Source organism: Anas acuta, chromosome 1, assembly GCF_963932015.1.
Source record: "Anas acuta chromosome 1, bAnaAcu1.1, whole genome shotgun sequence".
Classification (NCBI taxonomy): domain Eukaryota; kingdom Metazoa; phylum Chordata; class Aves; order Anseriformes; family Anatidae; genus Anas; species Anas acuta.
The window spans coordinates 178,972,652-178,987,152 of record NC_088979.1 but is presented as its reverse complement, the minus strand read 5'-3'; the positions used below and the strand labels follow the sequence as shown (position 1 = coordinate 178,987,152).

General features: G+C 40.3%; 1 protein-coding gene across 3 annotated transcripts in view; it reads left to right on the top strand.

Annotated features, from left to right (window-relative positions):
- The window catches only part of ASZ1 (ankyrin repeat, SAM and basic leucine zipper domain containing 1), a 37,995-nt gene extending 28,528 nt beyond the window's left edge, over positions 1–9,467 (top strand). For 2 of the 3 annotated variants that reach the window (XM_068669546.1, XM_068669545.1), the window contains 4 exons: positions 2,268–2,380; positions 5,881–5,986; positions 6,411–6,524; positions 8,369–9,467. In XM_068669546.1, coding sequence (XP_068525647.1) covers positions 2,268–2,380; positions 5,881–5,986; positions 6,411–6,524; positions 8,369–8,515 — 480 coding nt within the window. In that variant the 3' untranslated portion in view covers positions 8,516–9,467. The remainder of the gene's footprint in view (positions 1–2,267; positions 2,381–5,880; positions 5,987–6,410; positions 6,525–8,368) is intronic. The other variant, XM_068669547.1, reaches the window with a different exon arrangement.
- The last annotated feature ends 5,034 nt before the right edge of the window (positions 9,468–14,501 follow it).

Below are 14,501 nucleotides of genomic sequence, written 5' to 3'. Positions count from 1 at the left end.
TGCATTTTGGACTGAGAAGGCTCCGTTCTCACATGTCTGTTAGTTTAGAATAAGAGAAACTGGCATGTTCTTCTGGATTTGAGAAAGCATAATAAAAATTTGACACATCAAGATATATAAGCCAAGGATTTAACGTCATCATTAGAGAGTTATCTGATCTGCATACTTCCATATCATAGTACCAGGACTCTCCTTACACCTTCCCCCACAAAAAAAGCATATTCTATAAGGCAGAATATTTTGAAGTTGTTTTAAAAAAAAAAAAAAGTGACCATTTGGGCAATATGGCAAAGATGCAAGACTTAGCATAAAACCTCACGGGTGTTATCTGAGAAGTAAGCCATCTTTTTCTTGAGGTAATGTTATTCACCTCTTCTTTTATTTCTGCCTAAAGATTGACAGAAAAGTCGTGTTGATGCTGGCACGTGGGTTTTCATGGGTTTTCTGGTTTGCTTTTACTTGAGTGAAGTGTTGTTAGCTGATGTGCCTAAGATTGCATAGTCTGTTCAACAGACACAAGCGAGTCCTGGTGCAACGCTTTTACGTTCTTACATGTATGGTTACTTCAAAATAATATTTGGCATTAGGTGGACTGCAGAGTACAATTGAACTGACACCAGCTTAAAAGCTTGTTTATCCATAAAGAAGAAGAGAGGCTTTGTATACTTGGCATTCTGTGCCTTTCATCATCACACAAATGGTCAGATTCTTGGTAAACCCTCGTGTTCAGCCTAGATGGGCTGGAAAGGGAAAACATGCCTGCTGTGGGGAAGTAGATTGCACTGGTATATCCGCTTTCTTAAATTCTGCACCTAGAACTTGTAGATTCAGAAAGGACTGTGGTGACGGAGGACTTTATCAATAACGACTTTTATGACACTCCTTACGTAATAAGCCATATCTTCAAGGTGTGGTGGTGCTCAGTCAACTGATACCCTCACAGAGCAAAGCTGTTTCATTTTCAGGGATACAAATTATATCATAGTCTTGATACACTGATCAGAAAGCAGTGTCCTGACTTGTTTGTTCCAGGAATGAGAAGGTTGCGTCAAAATCAATTCCAATTATCTTAATACTTCCTGCTTCAATCCAGATATTTTTAATACTCAAGAATAATAGCCACTCTGTCCTTGGAGGAGTTTATTTGATGTGTTAATCATAACTAAAAGTAAATTCGCTGCCCATAAATCAGGTTACTGCTGATAGATGTCACTTTGCTTTGTAAACATTAAGAAAACATTAGTTCGTACTAGATAGGGCTCCACAAGAAAAAGTTGAGAGCTAATAAATTTACAGCTCAGCATAAAAAGTTTATTTCTAGGAAATCCATTTTTTTCTATCTTAAGGCTGCTAGTGATGTTTACCAAAGAGACTTGAGTGCAATTTGTTCAGGAACGTGTGAAAACCTAATGGAAATTGCTGAAAACTTTAGTTACTGTCTATTGATCTATAACATCCTTTTGAAATGTCTAAAGAAAACTTGTGATCTCATAGTTCTGCGTGTTATCTGTCACTTCTGAACACCTGGCAAAGAACTTAAAGGACTGCTTTTATGGAGTCATGATGAACACTGACCATCAGAAACTCTAGGCTAGGGACAGCTCATGGTTCATGTGCGACATGAGTTTCGGACCGCAAGAACATGAGCGAGAACCCCCTAGGTCCCAGCTTTGGAGCCGGTGGCAACCCTGCAGTCTGAAACTGCGGAGTGGCCCGTTCCTGCTGATCCTCGGTACTCAGCTGGAGAATGAGAAATGAAGTCATAGGGACTGTATAAGCCTATGTTGAGCAGCACTTAGGCTTATAATACCTGGTCTCAATTTGAGCTGAGAAACATATTCTGATTTTATAAGTATGCTGTCTCTCAGATACATAAAAAGTCTGCTTTTGTAGAGTATTACATGGTAGCCGAGTCCTTAACAGGATCATGTCTTAGATGATTCTGAAATACCTAAGCATAGCATCCTAACAATGTAGGAGTACTTAACAGCTAACAGTAGTTTCTTTTTTTGTAATGAACAGATTTTTCAAAGTGCAATGTCAGTTTTGACTCCCACTGGGTTCTTGCTGTTTTGTTTTCCATCATTAAATAGTTTAAATTTTGTGTTGTTGTCCTTTCAAAGTTACAAACTTTCGAAGTTACAAATGTTGTAGTTGACTGCATTAACTTAAAGGTAACTTATTTTGACTCAAATAGTACTGAGCTGTTTTATGTGTAATATATATTAAAACTAAATTATAAATACAAAATAATTCTTTAAATTTAGATGGGCATTACAAATGCTGTAGATCAACAGAAACTCCTAGATGCTATTAAAGAGCTACAAGTGAAAGAAATAAGAATTGGAGATCTCCCTGAAGTAGAGAAGATGGAATTCAGGTAATAAACGTGTATCTAAGGAAAGTAAAGTGAAATACAAACTATTCAAGTAACTGCAGTGTTTTCTTCAGCACAGAGCTAAGATTTTCTCACCTTACCCCATGTATAAGCATTCATGAGAGTTAGTGCATTTTGAGAGATGGTAGTCTGCATTTTGTACAAGGAAAGTTAAAAGCCTAGATTACTGTTGTTAGGACTCTGTTTATGGGTTATATTGCCATCTTACGCCATTGCTTTGGTCATCTCTGAGTGATAAATTCTTTCTCTGTACCCCAGGTAGGGTAACGTGGCCTTGCTGTGCTGGGGTTTCACTAAGTGTGTTTATATCACACGTGGCTTCTCTGACTCCAGCATTAACTCATTCTTTATTTTTTCTGATCAGCTTCAGTGAGCAGATTTTCATATGTCTTCAAGGAAGTGGAGTCTTGCCTTCTTCCCTTACCCATGCTTCAAGTGCATTTTTGACCCTTGCAGACTCTAATTGATGTGGTCTCTGTAATTCCCCGTTGTATCTGTAAACAAGACAGACTCTTCAGTACTTAAATTTGAGTTTAAAATGCAATAAAAAGAGGTACAGAGATAGAAAGAAAACTTCTTTATAGGGCTTTAGTACCAACTCTACAGTACCTGTTGTACTTCATTCGGGTATAGTCTTGTGCAGTCCCATTAAAGCCAGGCCTGTGCTGGGAGAAGCATCCTCCTGCAGCCTTATTAAACTTCATCAGTCCCCTAAGCGCTGGTAGAACAGTTCCCATATCTGCCACTAAAAGAAGATTGAAGGCTGTAGGAAGTGTAAAGGTGTCAACGTTTCTTAAACCTCTTATCCTCTATTTTGCTGTGTAATAGTTTTGCTAAAGGAGACCTAGACTCGAATTTAGGTTCACCCTTCTGGAGATACCTTCTTGTCAGCTAGTGTACTACTAGTTAAGAGGGTAATTCTTGCCTAGTAGCTGCACTGCTCCTCTGTTAGCTGCTTCTTTCTTCTCCACAACACGGGAGCCTTTCCAATTAAAATAAAGGCTTTGCTGCTGAGCTGAGGAAGTAGACCAGGCATCTGGATGTTTCAGTGTCCAAGTTCAGCACTTTCATAAAAGGATTTTGATTCTTCGTAAAGGGAGCATTAGCTGCAGTGTGAAAGGACTTTGTCCAGTTCAAGCTTCATGCATTTTTTAATGCTTTTTCAAATTGGCCTGTAGTGAGCAGTGTGTGGTATATGCAGTCAAGCAGTACAGCTTAAAATAAAAAAAAAGCATAATAAGTGGAGAAATAAAAAAAAAAAAAGTTACCAATAATTGCATGCAAAGCCATCTATGGGGGGGAATTATACCTATAACATGAGGTACAGTCTCATACACCAGTAACATGGTCATCAAAAAGACTTATTTGTACAGTATGCATTTAGAACATACATTATTCTCAAAACCAGAAAATAATTGTTTGATTAAAGACAAAACAAAATATGGCAGCACTTGAGTTAAGGCAAGCACTGCGTGGTTTTATAGAAAATGTCTTGACACGTATTTTAGGCATCTGACCTTGAGACTAAAATCATAGGCTATGTTTACCTGCTGTTACATAAAGATTTTACTTGCCATTTGTTCAAAGTCATTCTGTGAGAAGGAAGATCAGTCATTAAGTCATAGAAAAACTAACATAGTAGAAAATGTTGAACTGATTGATTATAAACTCACAGAGTGTCTAGCACTGTTTAGCCACTGGTGTTTTGACAGCCATTAATTCTTTTTAAAAGCAATTATATTTTGAAAACGTTACTTCCATTTAGAAGTATTTGGAAATGGAAATAACATGTCACTGCGACAGATAGGAATTCCATGAAAGTGTTTTTTAAGATCCATATTGGTATAATAAAGAAGTTTTGCAAGTATTTTTCCCTCTTTTTCATGTCCATGAAATACTTAATGTAGGAATTCTGGAGGGATTCTCAAGAAAAATAACTTACTTTGTGACAGAAGGTGCTGCAACTGATCCTAGCTAGTTAAAAGATACCTTTCTAGGTGGAAAGAAGCAAATATGAAATGAAAACTAGAGGAAATAATTCCAGAACAGGTATAAAGCAGTATAATCCTGGTTGTGGGTAACACCGAGTGAGAGCTGTGTTCTGCTTTTATTGTCACACTTTTCCTTCTCCCTTCCTGACAGATCATCTTGGTGGAACAAGTCCTAGGTGCAGAATGGTTCCCAAAGAGTTGAGTCTGTAGACTCGCCTGTCCTCCCGTGTAGATGCAGCAGTAGATCAGGCCCCAGGCTCCCAGCTGTTCTTAGGAAGCAGTGTTCTGCCAGTAGGCAGCTTAATAGTGCTTGTTTGGGAGGGGTGTTGTAGGGAAAACTTGAGAGCTGAATGCAAACAATCTGTGGGCTAAATGCAGCCTCTTCTCAGACACTCTCCCAGATGTAATGAAGTCCTGTGACAGGGAAATGCCAGCTTAATATTGTCTTTTGTTTTGGGACTGATGTTACTCACCTAAATAGCTTACAGGTAGCTGAAACTGTTCTACTGGTGACAAAGGCACTTCTGAGAAGTTTGAGAAGTTTGGATGATCTTACCTATCCCCCCCCCCATCCTCTTCTTTTGCCCAGTCAATGGCAGCAACTTTCTGGCTTGCACCATGACTTGGAACTGACACTTTGGGTTCCTTCTGGCACATAAAGTAAAAAGAATTGAATCACTCTCACATGGGAGATCTAAAATCTTGGCATTGAAATTAGCCTGTTAAATTTCTATATCCTTTCTTTCACTCTTTGGAGACTGATCAAACTGATTTTCAGTGATCTTCGTGTCTTTTGAGCACTGAGTATACTTTTTTCTTCGAAGCAGATAACGTAAGGTATTTTAGTCTTGAAGGAAAGTATTGTCAGATCCAGGTCCCAAGTCAGTAACAGATTCTTCATTTTTTCACTGTGCTGGAGACTAAATGACTCCATGAGAATACTACTATTCCCCCACACACACACCCCCAATCCTTTTCAAAAATGTCATCTCTGGGTAATGAATATTGATAATTCAGCATAAAGTTGACTAAACTCTCTGCTCCTGGTGTTGGAAGACTGATCTGTATGCCCACATGAACAGGAAGGCAGTGTTCTGGGGTTATTAGGCATAATCCGGTACAAAATTTCTTAAGTTGATTAAAAACAGGATTGGTGAGAGTGAGAAAATAGGAGGTCAACAGAATTGTTTCACAAAAACTTTCGGATGATGCTTTTTCAGTTTTGTATGCAGCTGAATATTCCAGGTAACTTCAGGATTTGCTGCCCTTTCGGGTCGGGGGAACAGACAATCAAAGTGTGTAACTTGCCAAACTTGCCAAGATGTTAAATGTAGTATTACGTGTTAAACAGGATAGATTTATTTTTTTTTAATATAATGAAACTGCATGTCTGATTCATTTACTAGCCAATGCTGGAAATGCACAGATGATTTTAGCTTGCAAAAAGACATACCCTTCTACAAGTAATAGAATATGGTTTTGTTTTGGTAGTGGAAACGAATGCCTCAAGTTCCTTCAGAAGTTGAATAAAGAGTGTAGCAAGCTGACTGTTCCTCTGCAGACCATAAATAATCATTTCCTCAAAAATTCTCACAAGGTATTCAACTAAAGGGAAAAAATAATTGATTTAGAGTTTGGGGAATAGCATTATTCTATGCCGTAAAATGAAAAATTTGAATACTAATCAAATGTCTTGATCATTGTTAGTTTTCTAAAGCTGTCCAATGTTTTTTCTCTAAAGTAAAATTATTTTTAAAATCTTATTTCGAAGAGTTAAGCTGCCCTATTAAAGAACGTAAAGCTGTTACTCAGTGTTTCCCCTGATAGGGGAATTCAGGTGACAGCAGCTTCCCACAAAGGCTGAAAGAGTAGTAGATCAATGTCATGCATAAATCATACAATGAAAACCTAACATTAAAGAAGTTACATTTTTGTTCTGATGCTGCCTTTTATACTACATCAACTAATTAGCATTAAGTTATAATTTGCAGTAATTCTGGCAAATAACTGACTCTCAACAGATAGCACTGCAGTGGGCACCAACTGAAAGATACATTGAAGTCTGCAGAGACATGGTTTCCAACGTTGAAAGGTTGGGAGAAGAAGTTGCCAGACTGAAGGACCTCATGGAGAAGGTGAGCGTGAGGCCGTTACGTTGCACACAGAAACCTGGCTGCAGTATCTTGAACGTGACAGCCATCAGTGAAATGTTTTGTACCTTGGTCTATCTCAGCTTCTTCAGCTGTAGTTTGATCACTGCATCCACCACTCGTACACTTCTTTCCACCTCTCCATAACAGAACGTGAAATAATCTAGGATGTTACAGAACAGTGTGCGGAGTCTCCAAATGAAGGAGTGGTCAGTCCTATTCTTTCTGCCACAGTAAGGAATTGAGTGGGAAGTACTCCTGTGTATGTGGACAGCCACTGTGGCATAAACCACTCTGAATACTTCTTAATTAAGGAATCTTTTGTTTGGAATTATTGACTCCCAAGGAAGATAGTGCAGTTTTATGGATTGAATAGGAGGCATCCCAGATAACTTTGCAGAGTGACAAAAGAAGAGGGTGGGAGAGGTCAAGGCTAGATGTTAGCACCACATCAGTCATTCTCAGACCAACACAATGATACGCTCTTGTCAAGTGGGGTCACGTTAAGTAATAGGCCAGTAAAATGAATGGCTGCTCTGGTAGAGTAAATGGAGCATCAGTGTCAGAAAGGAATCTGTTACTGAATGAAGCCATGTGGAACTCGGACCTTAAGTATAATGCTACTAATGCAATTTCCTGGAGTTCAAGTAAATTTAATGTAATATAACAGCTTTCTCCTAATAAATCACTTAGCACCAAATACATTTAAGAGGTCCTAACAAAGAACTTTTTAGCTCTTTATGTTCCTTTGTTTGCATATGCAGAAGTCAAACTGCGTGTATATATCTGCCTCCTGAATGTGCAGGCCAGTTGCGAGGGGTTGGGAGGACCTGAGTTAGGTGCTACTTGCACTTGCTGTCATCTGAATTTGAGGTTTTATAGCTGTGAAGATGCAGCAGGGTGTCTCTACACCCACTGTTAAACAGGCATTAAACGTTAGCCGTCCGGTTATTTTGAAAAATGTAGTAACTCCTGTTCTACTAAAATAGCGTAGTGTGTTATGAACGTGACTGAGGAAGACTAATAGGAAGCATTCTAATATTAAATTTTCAGCTTTCTAGAGCACTGAAACATTTTATTATGAAAAGCGTCAATGTAAATGAACCAGAGAAACCCTTTAGATACTAAGTTAGTACAAATTCCCTTAAAATCTGCAGTAGTATTTCCTCAGCTTCGTCATCACAAGATGTTGGCTTTCAGTATGCATGAAGTATATGGCATTCAATTTTTGAAAGTATAGTAGTAAATGAGGTAGCCTGCCAAGTGTTACATACAAAGGGAGGGCAGCAGGAATTAACCAGTGTTTCACTTCATGACAAGGCTGCACTCAACTTCAGTGGGCATTAGAGCAGGCACTTGTATGGTACTTTCCACTCTCCCTTTGAGCTTTCAAAGACTCCTTGAAATTAATCAGATACGTGTTTAATTGTTGTTTTAATAAACAGTTTTTCTAGTTATTAAATAGCAGAAGTCCTGGTTAAAACATTTGATGATTGGAGTTTAAATGTTTTGGTGTTGATTTTTGTAGTGTCTACTAGTATGTTTTACTCCAGAAGAATTCAGTTTGTAAACAGTTTGTTTTCTAGTGTGTATTGCTTACAGAATCATTGCACGTGAGATAAGATAAAGGCTTGCACACAGTGATTTCTGTTGAAGTAGGGCACGGACACACAAATAATATCTCAGTCCTGAGAACCTGAGAATCTAGGATTATGCTTTATCACAGACTTCAGAAGCTTTCACATTAACTCTTTTTCTTTGTTGTACCTTTTTCACACTAACTTTTTTTCTTTGTTGTACTTTCAACATGAACTGAACATCTGCTTCAGCATGAACAGAAGAATGACCCCAGTCAAGTGGTATTCCCAGAAAAAGCACCCACCTTGGAAAAAAGATTAGTAAAAATGGGAGCATTAACAGTGTTTGGGTCTGTTTTTTTCTTCTTTATAACTAAGTTAATGGCAAAGAAAGAGTGACTTTTTTTAGTGCTTTGGATACTTTTGGAAAATTTGGTCGCATTATGCTTCTATTCAGCATATGTAACTGAGCTGAATTCATATGAAAATTACTGGTTTCTCATCATATCCATAATTGCATCCAGTACATACTTCAGTCTAGAATCAAAAATAAAATCTCCTTATTTAAAAGCATATTAAGGTTTTGTTTCTAGTATAGACAGTTTGTACAGAATCTCCTCAAAGTTGCTTTTTTGCCACAAGGTTGTAACTATTACTTACTGATTACTAGTTTTGTTTTCACTTGCTGTTCAGTTGCTGTCATAGCTGCTTCCTGTTGTTCACAAAGGTAAACATAAGCAAATAATACTGTATTGTTTATGTTGCACGCTTGTATTTAAAATGATCACGATGGTGTGTTTTGTCTTTTTAATATTAAGTGTCATGATTTCTATGTTGAGAAAGATCTTCTGCAGTACAGATTCATATGAAAAACTTTCTGATAAGGTGTACCTGTTTTGTTGTTTTGTTTTGTAACAGCCACAGGACAGCAAATATCTTTTTACTTATTGTCTTGGAAGTATTTTCCAGCTGAACTGTGCTATTCAATTTATGCCTGAGATCTGTTTCCTCAGGCATAATTACTTCTATTAACAGTTTCATCCCAAAAAGGATTATAAGGATGCTAAAAGGATTATAGGAATCCTTAGCTACGAGAATGCAGGCAACTTAGAAGGAGTATCAGCATGTTTCTTCTTGATCTGATGAGCTTTCACTACAGCAGCTTTGTGTTGAGTGATTCTCTCTTAAGGTTTTCTCCATTTAAAGAGTTGTTTGTAGTTCTGCAGCAAAATATTAGTATCTGTTTTTTGTCTGATTACCACGCTATCTATGTTGCAAAAAAAGGAATTGGTGTAAGTCATCCAAATCACAGTTACATCTTTGTGGACTTCAATAAAGACATGTAAAAGTGCTGAAGGTTTGTAAAGGGACATTCTTTTGCTAAATCAGCCGAAGAACCAGTAGTCTCAATGGGGCGTCATACTTCAGCACTCGTTTTGGAGGTGTGTGCAGTCTTAATCTTGGATGCTCCCTCCAGAGACTAGAAATGAGAAGATAAAAAAAAGACTGATTGCTACTCTGGGCTGTTACTGTTGCTGTCAGTTGTTTTCTGCTTTTTGTTTTAGAAAATTACCTTGAGTGTTAGTATGTTTGCTTGTTATTGCAGTTGTCTTACCTCCTTTCCTCCCAGCTTTCTCATTCAATGCAAGGAACATCCTACAGAGTGATGAAGCTAGAAGCAAATGTAACTTTTTTTTTCCATTCTGTTCCCAACTTTGGATCAGAGAGGGTAAGTCATAATCCCCACCACCACCATCTATCAGCGGAAGTGTAGAAGTGCATAATCATATCAGCATCCTGACTTGAAGCAGCAAAGAAAAGGAAATACTTTAAAAATAGTTCTGTTTCTTTGTATTAACGTGTAATTAGTTCAGAACTAACAAAACACATCACAAAAGGAAAAATCCATGAAAATGGAAAATACAAAAATCCATGAAGTGCAGTTTTAACTGTCACACAAAATGCTGTACGAATAGCACTCCTCTGATTACATCTAAATGCAGTTCAGAAATACTCGGATGCAGTTGTCCAGTGATGAGGTAGCTGGCAAATATTAGTAGAAGCTTGATGCATAACAACATCTTTTTGTTGTGTTTTTGTTGTTTTTTTTTCCAGTTGGGGGGGGCTGTTGTTGTTCATACCTATTGTAAAATACCAATGAGGGGAAATAAAAGTATGATACTTGCTGATAAATGGCTTCTAGTTTGAAAAGTAGAATAAAATATTCTTGGCAGAAATGAGTCAAAGGTTTGAACATTGTACTAAACTAATTTTGTATAGGTAAAGTCATCAGAAAGGTGATACCTTAAATTCCAAATGTCTTTATTTTACTACTACACTTCCATTTTACTATTTCATTTACTACATTTTACTTCATTTATTGAATTTCTTTACTACTTCATTTACTATATTTTACTATGTATTTCATTTTGCTACTACAATTAATACTATTCCACTACTATTAGTACACTGGGCAAACTTTTTTTTGTTTCTGTAGACCATGTTATGGATCTAATAAGAGAAACTGAATAAGCAGAGGACTGCTTTTTCCTAGTAATTTGTACAATAAAAGCAAAATACATTTCTATTTTAAATAATAGTGTCTATTTCATTGTATAGTTGCTTAAATCGACTGCCTCCGTAATGAAGTGGGTAGTGCTTTTCTACAATAAGCTGCTACTTACGCTGGCCTCCACAATGCATTTGGGAGAAGCCCATCCTATTAAGTTGCCTTATGAATCACTTATTTCAAGTGTTTATAAAACCACAATTGCAAGCACTTGATTGTGGGCAGCATACAGGCTAAATACAGGTTTTCTGCCATCAGCATCCTTAGTGCGTTGGAGTGTTCAAAAAGGCATAAACCACATGTGAGAAACAAGCATCTTAGACCTGATATTGGGCTCTAAATGTCCCATTTTGTTGGTCAGTCATTAATTGTGCTAAGTAAGTAGGATATGATAAAAGCCAAATAAACAAAGGCTATTTTAACCTACCACATCATTAAAAAAATAAAAAAATCTTTAGATTCCAAATTCAGGCTTAAACAGTGAACTTCAAGGTCCTGTGTTCACTTTCATGTTGTTTCAGTGCCTTTTTCAAATTCCTTGCTTGAGAAGGTATCACAATATGGTTGTGATAGGGCAGGAAGCCAAGAGATTACTGCAAAATCTGGCCCCTGAGCCATGCAGTCAAAAATTCAAACCCCCCACCAGCACCTGGTGCTGGAGCCTTCAGATGAAAATCACCCTGCTGAGAGGCTTCTTCTGTAAGGCACCACATTAAAGTCATTATCCTGGAATAGTAGTAATGTGATGATTAGCACATCTATGAGGGGATGGGAGGAAGATGCTAAAGAGCTTTGCATACATTAAGCAGGTAAGCCTCACAAGCCTGTGAGGTATTATTTTTCCTTTTACAGTAGTGCAAATCGGGGCGCAGGGGGTTGAGTGGCTTGGACCTGGGGCCAAATCCAACAGAGTTGCTTAAAGATGCAGCTAGGTTCCTACTTAGCCTTGCAATATCATGGGATACCTAACTTCTCTTGGTACTGATGAATATTCAGGCAGTGGCCTTTTCTGCATCTTTAGACTGCTGTGTCAAATTTAGGGGCTTGGATGATCCTATAGAGATCTGAAGGAACCTGAAGGATTTCAGTTCTCACTTGTCCAGGATAAAATACAGGTTGAGAATGAGAGATTTTGTGTTCCATCTGTCTTCCTGGGATTTGGGTTTTGCCCCACTTCTTAAGTTTACTTGTGGAATACCTGTAGCAAGGCATTGCCTTTGTTTTCCTGTTTGGTTCCATCTGCAAATAGCAGACACTAATTTTGGCTGTGTGCTTTCTTAAATTGGGAAATAGTGGGCCTTTTTTTTTATTATCACATTCTCTGTTGACTTAGAGAAATGCTGCGTTCATGGCTTTTTGTTGGTTTTGGTTTTGTTTTTTTTTTCCCTCTTCTAACCTTGTCCAACCCCCTTCTTGGGGACAAGACTTAAACTTGAGCTATGCAGTTTGTTTCTCCTCTTCCTTTCTTTGAACCTCTTCCAACAAGCTGTAACTTTTGCTAATAGTTGCAGGTAGGTGTCTACTTAAGTTGGCTTTCTCCAGACTCAGTTCTGGTAATTGTGCAAAAGTTACAGGTGCTCTTACCCAAATAAAGCTGTGCTGCTGGTAAAGTACTACAAATGCTGCTTTGGACCTTACGCGATGGACAATTTTGAGTCTTCAGCCTTGCTAGACAAGTCTCTTGGGAATAAATCCATCTTACGCCGTGTCATGAAAGGGGGACTGAGTGATCCACATCTCATCTGTGTTCACTGTCTGTTCCCTTGCAGCCTGTTCAGGTATTTGTAAGGGAGGTAGTGTCTACGCAGCCAAAAGCCTTGGAGGTCTCATAGTAGGTTTCATAGCTGCAGGTTTCTGCTTTTAAAGACAGTTGCTGCAATTTCTGTGTTCTGGAGGCACAGGGGGAAAGGTGTATTTGGAAAACAGTATTTCCTATTCTAGGGCTAGGAATTCCCATCTACCAGAGCACTGGATTTTACAGACCAGAAATGACAAGCAGTGAGGTATGAAATCAGGTAATCAGTGGCATTAAATGAATGGTGTGTATCCTGAATAGCTTTAATGACTTAAACTATTTCTTATCCTGATGCAGACAGTGCAGTTTCATGTCATATGGAGCCCAAGTCCCCATAAGTGAGACTCAAAGGGCTCTCTGAAGGATTTTGAGTTCCTCTAAACTGTGATACCGACTGCAGTACATCTAGGAAGATGTCTTTCATTTAAGGGTTTGGTTTTTGTTTTGGACTAAATATTCTTCCCAGCTGAGCCTTCCTCTTCACCTGACTGCAGGAACACAGGTTTGACTACATTATTTTCACTGTATTGAAAAGCCTCAGCTCAACTTCATGAGGTGTGTATGGAACGAGTCAGGCTCTCAGTGCTCCTAGCTCGTCTCTTGTCATCTGCATAGCGCATGGCAAGGTCTCTTGACAAGAAATCGCGTACACATACTTACTGAAGGCAAACACGGCCCTGGGAGCGTGGTCTCTGGGGCTGCATGCAGAGCATGTTCTGGAGAGGAAGAGGAGGAGGACAGCGTTCATTGCTGCTGTGGGTTGCTGCAAGTGAAGGTGCTGCTGTTAATGGGGAAGGTTATTGGGGAAAAGCCCATGGGTCAGCTGCTTGCTGCACACCTGAGGAGGCTGGGGGGGAGCTGTGAGGGCTGTGGCCTCTGCTCAGAAAGGCCTCAACTCCTGCTGGAGTGGGCTGTCCTGTCCCTGCGATGTCTTCTCTCCCCTGTGAACTGATCCAAGCTGCATGTCCCGTACTCTTCTGAAACTGAAAACGGCTTCTGCCTGAAAAGGGGATTATTATTTTTTTTCATGTCGATAGTATGTTAACAAATACATTGAGTGCCAAGCTGTTGTTTTTGGAGCTGTTGACTTAGGGTCAGTGACCAGAACCGAGGTTCCTACTGGACAAGCAGTGCTGCTGTAGGACCAGCGACGTGCTCTAGGCTTTATTCCCCTCTCCCAAAGTCTACAGCCAAGAGCTTTTCTCCTGCGGGGCGTGGTTGCTTTGTCTCTGGTTTGGGTTTGGGTGGGTTTTCGGGGCGTAGTTTCCCAAGTTTGATCGAGAAGCAGGTGAACGGCACCGCCTGAGGCATCGCCACAGCTCTGCTTCTTGCGTTTTCTTCCTCCAACGCTAGAGGCTGGCGGCTGTCACCTCAGCACCTCCCCAGCACCAGCCCCGAACTGCTGCCTGCAGCGGCGGTCCCACAGGGCGGTCCCACACCGATGCCCTTTGCCTTATTGCCCGGCTTTTCCCCCTGGGCCGGCTCCTGCAGGCGGCGGGGCTGAGCGCTGTGCTCCCGGGGTTATTTGGGGACCTGGCCACAGGTGCCTGGGTTAGGACCGGGCCTTTCCCTCGGGGTCAGGGTGTGCTGCGGGGCTGGGAGCGGCTGTGGGGGGGAAAGAAAGTGGGTAAAGGTGCTGATTTGCACCCACCAGCACACACCTGAAAGCTGTCGAGGGCCCGTGCTGGCATCGCGATGGGCCTGGGGAGGGGATGGGGTAGCGCCGATTCCCCCAGGTGGGGTGAGGACCCCGGCCCTGAACTGGGGGGTCGCGGGGATCCCAGCACCGAGCCCCCGACCCCAGCTGGTGCCTGGGGCCGGCCGCTCGCTTGTAGGGTCAGCGGGAACCAACCGGCTCCTCGGGATTCCTGCCCGGGCGGAGGTGTTCCCTCCTCCTCCTCCTCTTCCCCCGAGTGTCTCTTGACATCATTTCATCCATCAGACTTACAGGAAAAAAAAAAAAGCCACCGCGCACACAGCGCGAACCCACCCAGCCCGCGGCAGCCCCTCATTGCGCCGCG